General features: G+C 52.2%; 6 protein-coding genes and 1 non-coding gene across 7 annotated transcripts; 5 read left to right on the top strand and 2 right to left on the bottom strand.

Moving 5' to 3' along the window:
• Positions 1–398: 398 nt before the first annotated feature.
• On the top strand, positions 399–1754 carry Aspvir_004369 (putative RNA 3'-terminal phosphate cyclase; the record flags this gene model as incomplete). Its single annotated transcript, XM_043267598.1, has 1 exon — positions 399–1754. One exon carries the CDS (start codon positions 399–401, stop codon positions 1752–1754), a length of 1356 nt encoding a protein of 451 aa, XP_043123533.1.
• An 86-nt stretch (positions 1755–1840) lies between these two features.
• On the bottom strand, positions 1841–2680 carry Aspvir_004370 (class I SAM-dependent methyltransferase; the record flags this gene model as incomplete). Its single annotated transcript, XM_043267599.1, has 1 exon — positions 1841–2680. The coding sequence occupies one exon, from the start codon at positions 2678–2680 to the stop codon at positions 1841–1843; it is 840 nt and encodes a 279-aa protein (XP_043123534.1).
• A 1334-nt stretch (positions 2681–4014) lies between these two features.
• Positions 4015–6348, top strand: Aspvir_004371 (threonine/serine exporter family protein; the record flags this gene model as incomplete). The annotated part of the gene is made up of 1 exon (XM_043267600.1): positions 4015–6348. The coding sequence occupies one exon, from the start codon at positions 4015–4017 to the stop codon at positions 6346–6348; it is 2334 nt and encodes a 777-aa protein (XP_043123535.1).
• A 179-nt stretch (positions 6349–6527) lies between these two features.
• On the top strand, positions 6528–6598 carry Aspvir_004372. The gene has a single exon. It is a non-coding gene; the product is annotated as a tRNA-Gly (tRNA).
• Positions 6599–6848: 250 nt separating this feature from the next.
• Aspvir_004373 (putative inositol 5-phosphatase) lies at positions 6849–8177 on the top strand (the record flags this gene model as incomplete). Its single annotated transcript, XM_043267601.1, has 1 exon — positions 6849–8177. One exon carries the CDS (start codon positions 6849–6851, stop codon positions 8175–8177), a length of 1329 nt encoding a protein of 442 aa, XP_043123536.1.
• A 2113-nt stretch (positions 8178–10290) lies between these two features.
• Positions 10291–10549, top strand: Aspvir_004374 (uncharacterized protein; the record flags this gene model as incomplete). The annotated part of the gene is made up of 2 exons (XM_043267602.1): positions 10291–10368; positions 10424–10549. The coding sequence occupies 2 exons, from the start codon at positions 10291–10293 to the stop codon at positions 10547–10549; spliced, it is 204 nt and encodes a 67-aa protein (XP_043123537.1).
• Positions 10550–15396: 4847 nt separating this feature from the next.
• On the bottom strand, positions 15397–15681 carry Aspvir_004375 (V-type proton ATPase 16 kDa proteolipid subunit; the record flags this gene model as incomplete). Its single annotated transcript, XM_043267603.1, has 1 exon — positions 15397–15681. The coding sequence occupies one exon, from the start codon at positions 15679–15681 to the stop codon at positions 15397–15399; it is 285 nt and encodes a 94-aa protein (XP_043123538.1).
• Positions 15682–16062: the final 381 nt, after the last annotated feature.

Raw genomic sequence — 16062 nt, forward strand, 5'->3', positions numbered from 1 at the left:
GTGATCCCTATAGTATTACTCTAGGCTAATATTCTTCTATTACTTTAGTAAGTAGGTGTAATTCAGCGCAGCAGTACCTTTTCGAACATGACTGCCTATCTCACCGAGTGGACGCATTTGGGATGCCAGGGTAGCTCAGAAGAAGTTCATTATTCGGTCCACGGATGAATCCTCGACCCCTGCCGATGCGTCACTAATTGAGTCAGCCTGACCGTGAGTCACATATATATACAGTAGCCACCGACCCGTAAACGGTTAGAATCACTTGAAAGATATAGGCAGCATGTAGAATATATTCGCCAAACGAGAGTATATATTTTGTCTCCCGTTCGACAACACAATATCTCCTCTACCAGTTATGATAAATGCACCCCACAAGGTCCTCTCAACAGCCAGATATGTCGTCATTTCCAACCAGACAAGAAAGAATTCACCTTGACGGCCGCACTCTCGAAGGAGGAGGTCAATTAGTGCGTATCGCGCTGGCCCTGTCCACCATCACCGGCCGACCCATCACAATCGACCATATTCGCGGCAACCGCACCGGCAAGAAGGGTCTCAAAGCATCCCACTTGGCTGCCATCAAATATCTGGCAGACGTCAGCGGGAGTGCCGTCTCAGGCGCCGAGGTGGGATCGTCTTCATTGACCTATCATCCGCCACCAAATGCAGAGACCTGCGTTCGACAAAACGGCGAGATTAACATCCATTTACCAACGGCTGGATCTATATCACTAGTCTTTCAGGCTTTGTATCCGTATCTTCTCCATACAGCGGGCTGTTTATCCGACGAAGAATCAGAACCACAGCCCGTCCGTATGAGCATCACAGGAGGAACGAACGTATCCTTTTCGCCGTCGTATGATTACATCTCGCAGGTCCTGGTGCCGAATTTCGCCAGGGTTGGGCTTCCACCGCTCGCCGTCCATCTGGAGAAGAGAGGATGGGCGACCGGACCGTTCAGTCTGGGGAAGATGACGTTCGTCATTCACCCAATGGGCAGGAATCAGGAGTCTCCGTATGGGTTCCCGCGAGTCGATCTAGACGGATACCCACGGGGCAAGATCACACAAATCGATGTCACGGTTTTGGCACCGGATACTTCCCTGTTTGGTGGATCTGATCAGCATACAGATCGAAAGAAGGGGAATTCGCAAACATCGGATGATACATCTCAGTCTACGACTATCCGCCAATTCATCGAGTATGAAACCATGCGGATGCTGCGCACTCGACTCCGAAGGATACCGTCCTCGATAGTCAAACAAGGAAGCGCAGGCCCACCAGCCAGACTATATGGAAACGACGAGATTGTGCCTATCAATCTGCACGTCTCAGAAAGAACGCACCACCGCCCACATATTTACATTCTCATCGTGGCACATACATCGAATGGGTTCAAGCTCGGTCGAGATGCGCTTTTCGGCGCTCAGGACCAGAATTCTCAGAGAAAGACAGGCGGCCGAAAAGGTCGACCGACAGATGATAGGAGTATAGCTCTGGAACTGGTAGAGAGATGCGTGGATGACTTTGTGCGTGAGTTGTATGACCCAGGCCTGCAGAGTACATCTGAGGGTCATCAGCCCTGTGTGGACGAGCATATGCGGGATCAGCTGGTTATATTCGAGGCGCTTGGCAAGTCTACGTCCACGTGCGAAGTCGATGGCAAGGGGAAAGAGGATGAGGGGTATTATAGTCTCCATACGCAGACAGCACGGTGGGTATGCGAGCAGATGTTGGGTGTGGAGTGGTAAAGATGTGGCAGTTTACAACTAGGCACGGGCTTACCTCAAACATGTAACCATTCAAACTCATGGATAACAAGCAGCTGGCATCATTGTCACCGCTTGACCGCAACACCAATATACATCTTGGCCTCATCCACCAACACACCCTCCTCCCCAGCTTCCTCGGCAAACCTCTCGACAAACAACCTCTTCGCCTTGTCCCTGACACTCCCCACCCCGAAATTCTTAAACATAGGACCCCAAACCGCCTGCTCAAACAGCTCCCCAGCCTGGTCAACCTTGTACTCCTTCACCTGGAAGACAGGACTCAAATACACCCTCTCGACCACCAACCCGGCCTCCCTCAACAACCCAGCCAACGACTCTTCACCCTTCACCCAGCTCTGATCCCACAGCAACGACAGCCCCAACTCCGGCCCAATCCGCTCAAAGATCCGCGCAGGGACATGCACATCCCTAGCCGCCACATCCGTAACCAGCCTGCCGCCCTCCCTCAACAGCGACGCCCAGCACCGTATCGCTGCAAGCGGATCAGGGAGCAGCACCAGCGCCGCCGCACAGGTGATCAGATCGAACTGGCCTGTGCCATTGCCTTCACCTCCGCGATTCAAATCCAAATCAGTTAAATCAGAAATATCATGCTGGTGGAAGGTAACCCGTGACCCGGTTCGCTGTGCCTTTTCCCGCGCAACCTCCAGCATCCCCTCGCTGATATCGACGCCGACGACGTACCCCGTTGGTCCGACCTGCGCCTCTGCGAGGAAGGTCACTAGCCCCGTGCCGCAGGCGAGATCGAGGACATGTGCGCCTGGCTGGGGGGCTGCGGCGCGGATGTATTCCTCTGCGAGATGGTGGTGGAAGGTGGCGGTGTCGTAGGCGGTGCTTCGTTCGTTGTAGATGGATGCGATGGTGGAGGGGTTGGACGGAGGCATTTGGGTTACGATTCTGAGTTGCTAATTCGGGACAGATGGACTGTGGTAAATTGAGGCTATATTGGGCCTCTCGGTCAAAAGAGTCACTCAGAATCCGAGAATCAACCCATCTCCATCGATGACATTGACTTGGTCCTCGGGATGATAATTCCTACTGGCCGCTAGTTTCCATATATTCCCATCTCATGTAGGCGAGCGATGTAGACCTGACAAGTCAGAAAGCGAACATAGAATGGCTTTCACTAGATATCAGTCATCAAACTGCGGATCCAACATGATGCGGGGTGATATCATGTTCCAAGTAACCATGTAGAGCAACAGCAAGTGCAGTACCTTATTCGAGTCTTTTGTGATCGACATGACCACCAGTTTGATCTAGTACGGGCTTGTATCGACTCTCAGCGAATTGGACCAGGAGCCGCTCATAGATTGTATTGATTGACGTTTGTATGCAGTTTGATGAGGTGTTCATCACCGTTCCCTTGATTGGTTATACTATTCTGCATAAATGTCCTATACAGTTATGCCCATATTATACGCCACCACGACCAGTTGGCGGTCCAGGTCGGGCTTGGGCGCAGTGACCATGGTACAGTACAGGAGGCAAATGCTTAGACCATGAGGGACGACGCTAATTAAAGAAATTTTCAGTCCTCTATTTGAGTCTTACATCCCCCGCTATAGATAATTGCAGGGAAGGGTCTAGAACTCTGCCTTTTGCTCCTGCTGTAAGCCACCCGTGGGAGGCGTCATCAAGCTCCGCCGTTTCTGCAAGGGATTGGCCATGATAGGCACGAATTAATTGACATGCATGAGATCTATCAAGTACATAGCATTGCTTTTTCTATCATTCTACCGTGTATGAGAGCCAGTGTCTTTGAGTCTTTGACTATGTAGGAGCACAATTTCTAGTCGCCGAGACCCGGGGCGTGACAGGAAAGAGGCGTGGTGCAGGCCCACCGGCCACGCAAATTTACGGCTCCATTTCCTTGTATCTCGACGAGAGCGTACCATAGACAGGAGAAGGATACACACTAATACACACTAAGCAGTAAACCCATGAACCGGTCGTTTTGTCCCGTGCTCTTAAATAATAAATCCTCCGTTATGACCTCCTTTCGAGTCCCACTTGCTACCGCGACAAGAAGAAAAAAGGAGACGAGAAAGGAGAGAAGGCCTCCTATGTCCTCTTTATTTGCTCTGTCTTCATGACTACCCCGTTTCTCCATATCTGACATCTCTGAAGATGCCCTGGATCGAGTCATCAGGCATCTACTGACCTGTCGTGCTTGATTCCCCACTAGAGCTTTATCCGTCGCTTATCCCCCGTCAACATGAGTGCAGAAACACCTCGAGCCGATGGAACCGACACCGGTCAGTCGGGAGATTCTCCTACTGAGCTACCAGGAAACCTACCGCCGTTAGAGGAGCAACCCGAAACTCCCATCCATGAAGCGCATCGCAAGACGTCCACCCAGGAAAGCCAGAGTCGGGAGGGCCATCGCGAAGATTCGCATCAGGATGTTCGGTCCACCACATCGTCGTCTGTCTTCAGTCGAGATCGGTGGCTGCAGGCTAGCCGATCAGTCAGAGAGAAAACCGGGCGGCTGGCAGACAGGCTAGGCCGGCCTGAGGGACAGGATGCGAACGGACTGGGTTCCTCATTGGTCCCGATGGAAGAGCTGGGCTCGCGGGACGACGAGAAATTGGCGGCCATCTTCCGAAACAACAAGGATTCGGGACTCTCCGATCAGACCAAGCTGCAAATGGCGGTGGATGCCGAAGCTCAGGAGCTGATGCAGGGCTTTGGTCTGGCAGAGATGCGCCATCGCAGACCGTACGCAGAGACGAACGAAAAGGAGAGCTCGTTTCCCGAATCGGATGCCACGACGCTGGCTGATCGTGCTGCGACAGACGTCGAGGCCAATGGCAATGCACCCCCGCCGCTACTGGGAGGAGGGGTGCTGTCGGCTCTGCTCCGGCTCCAGGCGAGCCAGATGGAGTATTCGCGCACCAACAGCATGTATTCTGCCCCCGAGTCCGACGTCGAATCCACACCTACACTGTCCGGCACGGTGACTCCCTCTCCAGGCGTGCCCCATTCCGCCTCGAGCCCTCCGCCTCCCCGACAGAAGCCGCAAGCATGGTACAAAAAGTCCAGAAACAGCTCGACCGCCTCGTTGATCCATGCGTCGATGAATATGGGCCGTATCGGCTCCGCGTCGGCCTGGGCCAATGCCAACGTACCACCGCCGGAGATCAAAAACGGCACCAAGGGCGCCAAGGCCAACAAGAAGAAGAAGAGGAGGAACGACGACGAGGTGAAGCTGCGGTATCACATCGCGGACATCATCGTCCGTCAACGCTACATCATGCAACTGTGCCGTGCGTTCATGCGATACGGTGCTCCCACCCACCGGCTGGAAGAGTACATGCAGATGACGGCTCGCGTGCTGGACATCGAGGCGCAGTTCATGTACCTTCCCGGCTGCATGATCATGTCGTTTGATGATCCATACACTCGCACCGCCGAGGTCAAGCTGGTCCGGGTTCCACAGGGGCTGGACCTGGGCCGTTTGGAAGAGGTCCACGGGTGTTACAAGCGGGTGACGCACGACATGACGGACATGCAGACGGCCATCGGCGAGCTGACGGAGATCATGGACCGCAAGCCGCGGTATCCGCGCTGGATGGTGATCCTGCTCTACGGCGTGGGCTCGGCCGCCGTCGGCCCGTTTGGCTTCTCAGCGCGCCCGATCGACATGCCCATCATTTTCGTGCTGGGATGCTGTGTCGGGTTCATGCAGCTGGTTCTCGCTCCGCTTTCCGCCCTCTACTCCAACGTCTTCGAGGTCACGGCGGCCATCCTGGTTTCCTTCCTAGCCCGCGCCTTTGGCAGTATCCGGTACCCAGGCACCTCGGACCCGGTCTTCTGCTACGCCACCATCACCCAGTCCTCTATCGCCCTCATCCTGCCCGGTTTCTCCGTGTTGACGAGCAGCCTGGAGCTCCAGTCGCATCAGATGATCGCCGGCTCGATCCGTCTCGTGTACACCATCCTCTACTCCCTCTTCCTTGGGTACGGCGTCACAGTCGGAACCACCATCTACGGCGCCATCGACTCCAACGCAACCAGCGACACCACCTGCGCCCGGCAGTCTGTCTGGGGCAGCCCATACGCCTCTCATTTCCCCTTCGTCGCCGCGTACTGCGTCATCGCTGCGCTGATCAACCAGGCCAAGTTCCGACAGATTCCCATGATGGTCTTAATCGGCACCTCAGGCTACATCACCAACTATTTCAGCACCCAGAAGCTCGGCTCCTCGTCGCAGGTCGCCAATACCGTCGGCGCATTCACCATCGGCCTGCTGGCGAACTTGTACAGTCGGCTCTGGCACGGCAACGCGGTGAGCTCGACCATTCCTGGTATTTTCACCATGGTGCCGTCGGGTCTGGCCTCGTCCGGCTCGATCCTGTCGGCGATTGAGTACTCGGATGCGGTCCGCAGTGGAACGGCCGATGCATCGGGTGGTGCATCGGGAACCTCGTTGACTAGTCTGGGCTATGGTATGATCCAGACCGCCATCGGCATTACTGTTGGGTTGTTTATTGCGGCGTTGGTTGTTTATCCTTCTGGCAAGCGGAGAACTGGGTTGTTTTCGTTGTAATCTGCATTAGACTATGCATAGCGTTTGTCAGATAGCGATTTTTCATTCGATTTTTAGCATTAATTCAGACATCGGACAAATATTTCGTGGTTCTTGTACTCAATTGATGAATCACTCATGCCCTTATACTCGGCTTGGGATTGGTTTATAAAGCCAAATTTGGCTGTCAATCACAACTAGCATCATTGGTCAAGTGGTAGAATTCGTCGTTGCCATCGACGAGGCCCGTGTTCGATTCACGGATGATGCAATCTTTTCCACATGCTTTTTTACTCTTTCAGTCAGGTACCTTATCTTTTTGCCTGGGCCAATTGCAGACATGCCAATAAGTGTACTCCGTAATCACGGACAGAACCACGTGGACACCGACCGCTACCCCGTACACTGTCAGCGACGTCACCGACCATCAGCAAGCAACCACTAATTACCCAGAGGAACAACCCAGTTCCTTTAACTCCAACCTAAACTTTGGCATATACTATGCAATCTAGATAGCAGGAATGGACAAACTCACCCTCTACATCCTCACCTTCAATTGCGCCCGCAACCCCGTCGACATCGACCTCTTCGCCGCCCACTTCTTCCACGCCCTTCCCCACACCGTCACCTCCGCACCGGATCTCATCGCCCTCAGTCTCCAGGAACTCGCCCCGATCGCCTACGCCTTCCTCGGCGGCTCCTACCTCACCCCCTACTTTACCTCGTTCCGGCAGGTTGTTGATCGAGCGGCGGCAAGGCGCTGGGAGGATGCGCAGTATGTCACTGTGTCGGAGGACCACGTAGGGATGACGGGGTTGATGGTGTTTGCGCGGTCGGACGTCGCGGGGCGGATCGCGTCGGTGCAGACCGCGGGGGTCGGGCTGGGCTTGCAGCAGATGGGGAATAAGGGGGCTGTTGGGGCGAGGCTGGGGTGGTCGTTGGAGTCCGGGACGGGGACGGGGACGGTGCCGCTGACGTTTGTTGCGGCGCACCTTGCGCCTGCGGAGGATGCGGTTGAGCGGCGGAATGAGGATTGGAGGGGGATCGTGGAGCGGTTGGTTTTTACAACTACAACCACAAACCACGAGGAGGATTCGGAGCGCGCGGCTTTGCTTGGTTCGTCGACTGGGGAGGGTGACCGGGAGGGCGAAGCGGAGGGCGTGTTTACGGCAGGCTACCTCTTTCTCGCGGGCGACCTCAACTACCGCACGTCCAACACGCTGCCGCAGACGGCGGATTTCGCACGATTCCCGCAGCTGGATGCGGACGAGAGCAGCCCGCTGCATTACTCGCGGCTGCTGCGCGACGACCAGCTCACGCGTGAACGGGAAAAGGACCGGTGTTTCCAGGGCCTGACTGAAGCGCCGATCTCCTTCCCGCCGACGTACAAGTACAAGCTTGGGGCGCGGGATCCGCGCCAATGGAAGTTTGTCCACAGTCGTTGGCCGAGCTGGTGCGACCGGATCTTGTATCTAGATCCTTCTGCTGGAGGGCCGGCGACGGCGACGGTTACGCCTTGCCGATACGACGTGCTGCCTCTGTTTCCGACGTCGGACCATCGTGCCGTTGCGCTGGCGGCGGCGGTGGTCCTGCGATCGGTCCAGGCCGGACCATCAGATTCAGAATCTGCACCTGCGACAGACGTGCAGCAGCCGCAGCAACAGCCGGCGGCTCCGTTTCCGATCGACCGGGATTGGAAACGCAAACGAGAGGAGGCCCGACGCAAAGAGCTGGTGGTGGGTGGATTGGCGTATCTAGGGTTGACCTGGGAGGGCCGTCGGATCCTGGTGGGCATGGTCATTGGCGGGTTGGGGGCGTGGTTCGTGCTGCGATCGATGCTCAGCGTTTGACTGCGTTCGATATGACCTGCAGTGGCCTTGTATCAGACGTGCAGGCATGCTGTTTCAAGATCGCGATCTCGGGACAGCCCATGTCGATCCCGATGTCTAGGCCACAGCGCCAGACGGTGACACAGCGGCTGTATGATCCAGTAGCCGCATTGATTGAATTGCAAGTCGAGAAGCCGCTCCGCAGCATGCTTCTAGAGTTCTAGAATATCTCCCGAAGCGGGTCCGCTGCATCACCTGCTGACGAGGCATCTGCCCAGCACTTGTCAATTTCTCACAAGTCGCAGTCACAAGTAGTAATTGCAGATCCAAGCACTAGGGTCTCCGACACCGTACTAACAATAATGTCTGCATGGTCACCTGAGCCTGCAAGGATCTAGAACAGCCTGGAATAAAGGCCGAGAGAAGTCTAATGATCCAGTGGAGGCTGTATACGATGACCAAGAGGGAAAGATCAACGAGCCGTGTTCCTCAATCATATATCTACAACTACAGCATCTACAGAGTCATCATAGAATAAATCTAATGAAGCTATAGATCAATCCATGAACAAACACTGATATTAATCCAAGAGAGAGGTACTCAACAATCGAAAAGCAGAGATTTGCCCGTCCCACTAGTCATCAAATCTCGCCAGTCGGCTCCGGCTAACCACCAGTAATTAAAACTAGTTCGTCCAAGGTAAAGCTCCGCCTCGTCTCATGAAACCAATCTATCTCCGATTCTGTCGCAAAGGGGAAAATCTCGCTCGTACTCGTATGGACGAGTGTCATATGATTGTGTGAGGCTGGAGATTCCTCGTGTTCCGTGTCAAATCCGCCGAGGCAAGTTGCAACAGTCATAGTGGAGCCAAGGTCAAGGCCCCGATCTAGATCCAGACTCCATCTTCCCAATTTCCAGAATCCAGAGCTTCCAGAAGGTTCAAAAATTCAGAGTTTGCTGGTGAGACCTGGCTTTGAGACCGGGTTAATATGGTTCAGGTACAAGGACCATGTCTATGTGAAACGGTGGGGGCCGGTGGATCTGCAATTTGCGACTGTTGATGTTGGTCTGGATTCTGTTCAAGATGGATGATTTGACAGTGCTTATCGCGCATGGCTGAGTAGAGTAGATAGAGTGAGGCTGTAGGATTGAAATATGAAAGGTTGTCTTAATGGTAGTTTCATTGCTGTCTAAACACTGCGAGTCATTGGTGTATGCAGGTGCATGCACCGATGTCTGTGTAGATCACTATATTATCTATGCCACATTGCCAACTATTATATTAACATCACCTAATATCACATAATTAATCTGCCTGGCCAGCCGGAAGAGGCAGATGAGCCTTCAAGAACAGTCATGACCAGAGTAAAATAGACGGTGATGCCCAGCGTTGCCTGTCAGAGAGCTGTCAGACTGCCAGACTGTCAGACGAGCCGTTGAATCGGTGCGTAGATTGATTGGCTTAATCTACAGATGGATCAGATTCATCAAGTGTCATAATACTGAGGCAATGCAAAATAAAGGATTTTTACTTTCCGAGTTCTCCATCCAGTCTTCATAGTACCTATCTCGCTACAATGTACATATTAGGTATATAAACCCCTTTTACCTTCGACCTACTTCTGAACCTTTTTTCCCTGGCAGCTGGACTCGCTTCTTCACTCATTTTGTTCGTCTTTCTTGCTACTAAGCTAATATTGTGGCTGAGCTAGACCATCGACCAGGCCTCGCAAGCGTGCTTTAGCTGCCATACTAGACTCCTCTGCAAGACACTCTCGGTGTTTTTGACGTCAGCCTGCGCCGTGTGGCTTGGTTTTTCTTTTTTTCTTCGTTTAGTATTTTGGGAGGTATTACTATTATTATTATTACCTTATTTTCCGGCTTCTCGACTCGACTCTCTTTCTATTGCGACAAATCCACACTGGAGCTTTTCCTTTGACGCCCAATTTCAGCCCTAGAAAGGAAAAAGGGAAAAAGCTAAAACCAGCAGAGAGGAAAAAAAATTTAGTGGAGGAGAAAGGGGCAACAACAAGGATAACAAAACATCTATTTCTCTCTGCGACTCCTAAATCCTTTCACTGCTGTCAACACTCGTTCTCGATATCGTGACCACTCGACCAACATCGACATCAACATGTTCTCCTGCGCCAACTATCCTCGCGGGTGCCGTGGCCGCGCCAATATCGATGGAGGAAAATGCCCTGATTGTGTGGTATGCATCATCATCTACCCCGTACAGCTTCAGGTTGAATACTAACAATGCATAGTCACTTAAACTCCGGCGGCCCTCAGGATCTTCATCACCCTTTGCACAACCCAGAGACTACCGACGAGCCCTACCATCAGAGCTCCTGAACGACTCGCCTTACCGAGCCATCGTCCAGGACCTGTGATGCGATGCGAGAATGAAAAGCAAATCAAAAGAATCCACGACTCGATGACTGTCCCGCCGGCCGGGACTCGGATTCTCTTCCGCGGGGAGGCTTCCTCATGCATTTCCGGAGTTCCTACACTACATATACACTACACTACAGCCGTCTACGATACGAGTCGCGATGGCGATCTGCGGGCTTTGTCTAGGGCGCGAGCGATCGCCTCGGCTGGCCGATCAATCCTCTCCTTATTGAAAGGCGACACACACTCCTTTGATCTCATTGAATTGGAAAATAGAATAGACCGCACTGGCGGTGGTGGACACCGACTGGACTCCAGTCGCAAGGCGCAGGCGGTTATCTGATTATTCCCTCCTTACTATTTCTTCATCACTTCTTTTTTTGATATTTGTCTGCACATACCATACCCTGTTTAACTTGATGTCCAATTTCGTTATGTTTTCGTGTATCGCAGTATACCCAATACACCATCCTCGCAATCTCAGAATATCTTAGCACGATGCCAATATCTTTAACTTAACCAAATCCTTCTCGAACATCGGACAAATCCCAGCAAAGCCAGCAAGCCAGCAAGCCAAACAGACAGACATCTGTGGATCCAATTCCGAAACTTGGGTGCCTGAAACCGAGCTAAGTGAACTAGCAGTGGAGCGGCTTGGCAATACCGTAACGAGGATTAGATTAGGGGTTTCACTAGTATTTCACTTTTGCAGTTAGTTGGATCTGTAGATAGAGGAAAAAAGAAGGGCTATATTTGGGGGTTATCTGAGACATGGATTGGGGGCGTGAATTGGTGGGATTCATCATTGGATTTGTTTCAGGGTCTTCTTCTTTATCTCTATAGCTATTTATTATAGAGATAGTACTATAATCGTCTGGCGTGTTGATGGCTCCATCTTGATAGTAATAAACCATCACATTCCATGACTTCTACTTTATTTAATAGCTTCCGTGTGGGAGTAGTAGGTGATAGAAGTATGTCTAGCTCATACGGCCAACTTAAGCATGAACTTCATTTTGTATTTACAGCTACTGCATACCTAGTGCATTCTTATTACCCTCTCAGCTAGCCTATGACTACAAAAGTAGATGGATGATAAGTTGACTAGGACTTGTCTGCACGCAATGTTCTACTAGAAGGGATTTAGTAGATACTATACAAGAACTGGAAGAGGATTTCCTCAAACAATGGTTAACCCTCACGGCAAGCTCTTCCAATTCCAGGCAAAGTTCCATCTTGCAGTATGAGTCATCCCTCTTGCCAAGTTGCCCCAGAAAATTGAATGTAACTACATCTATTTCAGCTAGACAGGCCAAGAAAATAACTTGACCACTGGCGCCCGCAAACGCAATCGTATTCGGGTCCAGACCCCGTATTCGGGTGGCAGATAAAGCAGCTTTTCTGTCCCCTCTCCTCACCCATATCGGGTCCCTATGCAGGTCCGCGTAGGGGATGGAGCCACAACGGCAACTGTCGGCGAATACAATCCCTGGATTGTCTTCAAGGATCACCGTCGTCGGAAAATGATAGTCACATACACTGGACTTCACTTTTGATGGTTTGCTGGCAGTCCCAGAGCTCCACCTCAGTGGTTGTGCCCAAGGCGATGGTTTTGCCGTCTGGGGAAATGGCCGTGGGGAATTGGCTGCTGGCCGGGAGACCGCATGTTCAATTTGCATGTCTGGTTGAAGAATCGTGCAGAGGGCCCCGTCCCAGACCGTGCCGATGAGAATCATGCTATAATCGAAGCAGAGGGCTAGCGAAAGGATCGATTTGGGCTGGTCTGTCGTTTCCCAAAGTCTGCGTACAGCCCATGGCCTACTTGCAAGCACCTGCGCGAGGACCCTCATCCGGGCTGTGCAGTCGAGGCGATGGTTTGCTGTCTGGGGAGAATCAATAGGGGACACATAGCCTGTATGGCCCTGGAGTGTCTCTCTGCAGATACTCGCGGTGGAGTCTACAACTTCACGGTCTTGTCTAGCGATCCTGTGCCGAGGGTCCTTCCGTTTGGCTTGTTTCATCGCCGAGATGAGTTGATCATGTTCACGAAGAGATTTCCTCAATGCTGTTCCCATCCCACAGTCGCACTGCCATCTTCTGAAGCCGACACAATACGACTGTTGTCCGGCGAGACGGCCACGGCGGTGGGAATCCGCCGAGGGTGAAAGCCTTGCTGGAGGTACCAGTCGCGAGATCCAGCAGATGCACTTTTCCGGACAGCGAGGTACAACGATAGGTTTACCATCAGATGAGAAGGCTGCGGCTGAGATAAACCGTCGGCGCCGAGTATCTGTGTGCGGGTGCCGATTGGCATATCCCACAAGGATGGGTGCTACATCATTGACCATAGCCAGGCGCTTGTATCAGGCGAAAAGACCAAAACGAGGGGAGTACTGCCTTCGTCTTTGTGAAAGGTATGCTGGGAGGCTCCGACTGTCAATCCCGGACCTTTACTGTCTTGTCAGATGAAGCCGAAGCAAGGGTCTTGCCGTCCGGTGAGTAGGCGACTGACCAGAGTTGCACCCTCTCCTCCGCGCAAATGCCAGAATGTCATCGTCCGGTGAGATTGCTAAAGATATGGCAGTGTCATCGTCAGCTATCTCGAACCTTTGCCTGCACGCCTCCGTGAAAACACCCCGGAGCTGCACTATGCCGCCAGAGGTGGCAGCGAGAACTTTGCTATCCGATGAAAAGGCCGCGGATATGTCAGCCTAACCCTTCTTCTTGAGGTTGAGTGACTGGGTACAGCACCCGGTAACAGCATCCCATAGTGTGACTACCGTAGTGCGTCCACTTAGCCCCCATTGTCCAATGCTTGATTCCCATTCTTGCACAGATGTTTAACCCAAAACTCGCATGAGTATCTCAGTGGACCCAATGGGTCTTTCTCCGGCACCATGATGACCTTGGACTGAACGCCTGGATGGAGATCGTAGATATTTGTCTCAGTCTTGGACCTGGCATTAATGGAATATCTGTCCAGGTTGATATGACAATGGCTAATTTCACCATTAGCAAAATAGTCGTGCATATTGTGAAGCATGTGGACCCTGCTGTCCTTGACTATCAGAAAAGAGCTACATTTCTGAACAATGAGCTCTGATTGCATGTAGGTGTTTACTGGCTCCAGCCAACTCTGGACGTGATTTCCACCACTGCTCCTGGTGCCTCCTTTCTTTTGAGCCTATTGTAAACTGACTGGCTTGCCTTCACCTTTACTGCATCTAATGACTCTAATGACTGATTTCCTCTTGCTAGGTATATTTACCTACGTAGCCTGATCCTATGTTCACTGCGGCGCTAAGCCTCTATCCCATACAGATCTGCAAAGAGTGCTCCAGCGCCAACTGCCAAGGAGTGCGGGCATTGGTAGAAGTGGCGCCGACCTTGTAGTCTAGTGTAGATTTTCAAGCTTACTGTGGAGCGCAATCAACAGGAATACTAATCATATTGGCTGGTTCGGGAGCAGAAGGAGCTAAGATATCTACAGGATGGGTCCATAACTTGCTGCTATACTTGATCAGGCAGGGAGCAACCCTCTAAAGAGAGCCCGGCTGTCGACAGATGAACTGGGCGCTGCTGGGTTAAATATTTGATCATCTCCTCTCTGGCATATTATGGCCATTCCCCTGCCCGCAAATCCCCGGCGTGTCATCCCTGGCTGATATCGACAAAAAGCCTTCAGATGGTCAGTCTCTCCGGCTTACAGCACAGGCCAGTGACTGACTTCTACGATCTAGGAGCGTCACTATCTCGAAGAAGACCCCAATAGCGCCCCGCAGTTTGTGGTCCATCCACCGCAGCCTTCACCTTTCCCGCCAGGGCACAACGAAAAATATTCCGTTGATAAAGATGGCCAGACGCAATGGACCACAGAAACAGGCCCACCATTCACAGCCGGTGATGCAGCGGAGCCAAAAAAGAAAACGCGATGGAGGTGGATTGTCGTCGGTTTGGGGGTATTTGTGATCGTCGTGGTCGCGGCTGTGGTAGGGGGTGTTTTGGGCAGCCGCGCTGCCCATAAGAATGATAATGCACAAAGGTAGTGTTCTCCTACTCAAGAATGTTGGCTGGATTGATGAGACTAAGCTGAAAATGACAGCGACTCGGCCTTGTCATCATCATCACCAACAGCATCGTCAACAAACGGCAGCAGTACTACAACTCCCTCCACCACCTCCAACAACCCGACATCTACTACGACGAATCCTGCCTCTTCCACCACCTCGAGTAACAGTAATAACCAGTCAGCAAATAACGGGACCACCCACTTAGCCGTATTTGACATGTACGAAACCGACAGCTGCGGCGGCACGGACGATTCTTTTGCCATTACTAGCACGGGCTCCCAACGATGCGTCCCCGTTCCCTCCAACAAGCGGTCCATTCGAGTGCGTGACAATAGGTATGTGATTGCAGAATAACCTCCATGCATCCCTATGCTAATAACTTACAGTAGCTGTATAATCACAACATGGAGCGGCGGCGAATGCTTGGGGTTGAGTTTCAGAGTGCCCGATACCGACTGTCACGATGTATTGTATGCCGCTGTGTCTGTATATTGCTAGATATCCCAGTTGCTTCGGCATGTAGTCCTTGGCTCATACTGGAAAGGTTAGATACATACAATTCTTCGTACATATTTAAGCCTTCTCATTCGTCCTACCTCTAACTCAAACCGCATCTGCAGTCAGCTACATTTATGCTCTAGCTGTGCTGCCCTGGAGTTCATCAAAAGAGCCACAATCAAGCCATACAGGCCTTTCTACTGCATCAGTCTTGGAACCTAAATCAGAGACAAGAATCTTACCCAAGACCTCAGCAAAGATCAGAATAAGGATCATGCCTACGTAAAGCCGAGGCTGCTGCGCCGTTCCTCTGACGCCCGCATCGCCCACGATTCCAATCGCAAAGCTGTCCAGTTTAGTTGAGCCTCAACAAAGATCTGCGATGCATACCCAGCAGCCAGCCCACATAATCCAACCGAGAGACCTGCACCCAGCTGGACAAGACTGGTGTAGAGAGCCGCCTTTTGGGAGAGGGTGTTGGCAATGAGAACAGAGACAACTAGGCCGTAGATTCCGAGAATACCGGCCATGACGATGGGTACGATGTCTAGCCATATCACCATTGTTGCCGCAAGAAACACCTCCCAATGCATACTCTTAACTATGAGATCAGGCCGGAGGACCCCCGAGGAGCAAACGCCCACGCCGGCCTTTGCAGTCCCGTAGGCGGCACCACAGGCCGTGAAGACGATGGCGCTTGTGCATCCTGGGCACCGAAGAAGGGCTTCCCATTCTGTTAAGACATGTCTTTATTAGAAAACTACAGGATACGACTCACTGAATAGACGGGGATTCTTGCTTATTAGTTACATGCATCAGCCTTTATCCTGAACAGGGGGTCTCACCAGAATTCAGATAGCATTCTAGGTCCAATATCGATGGAATAAAGGAACAAGCTGGACAGTCAAATGGATAGACTGAATATGTTACTAAATGGTGGTCAA

This window comes from Aspergillus viridinutans (genome assembly GCF_018404265.1).
Source record: "Aspergillus viridinutans IFM 47045 DNA, scaffold_2, whole genome shotgun sequence".
Taxonomy (NCBI): domain Eukaryota; kingdom Fungi; phylum Ascomycota; class Eurotiomycetes; order Eurotiales; family Aspergillaceae; genus Aspergillus; species Aspergillus viridinutans.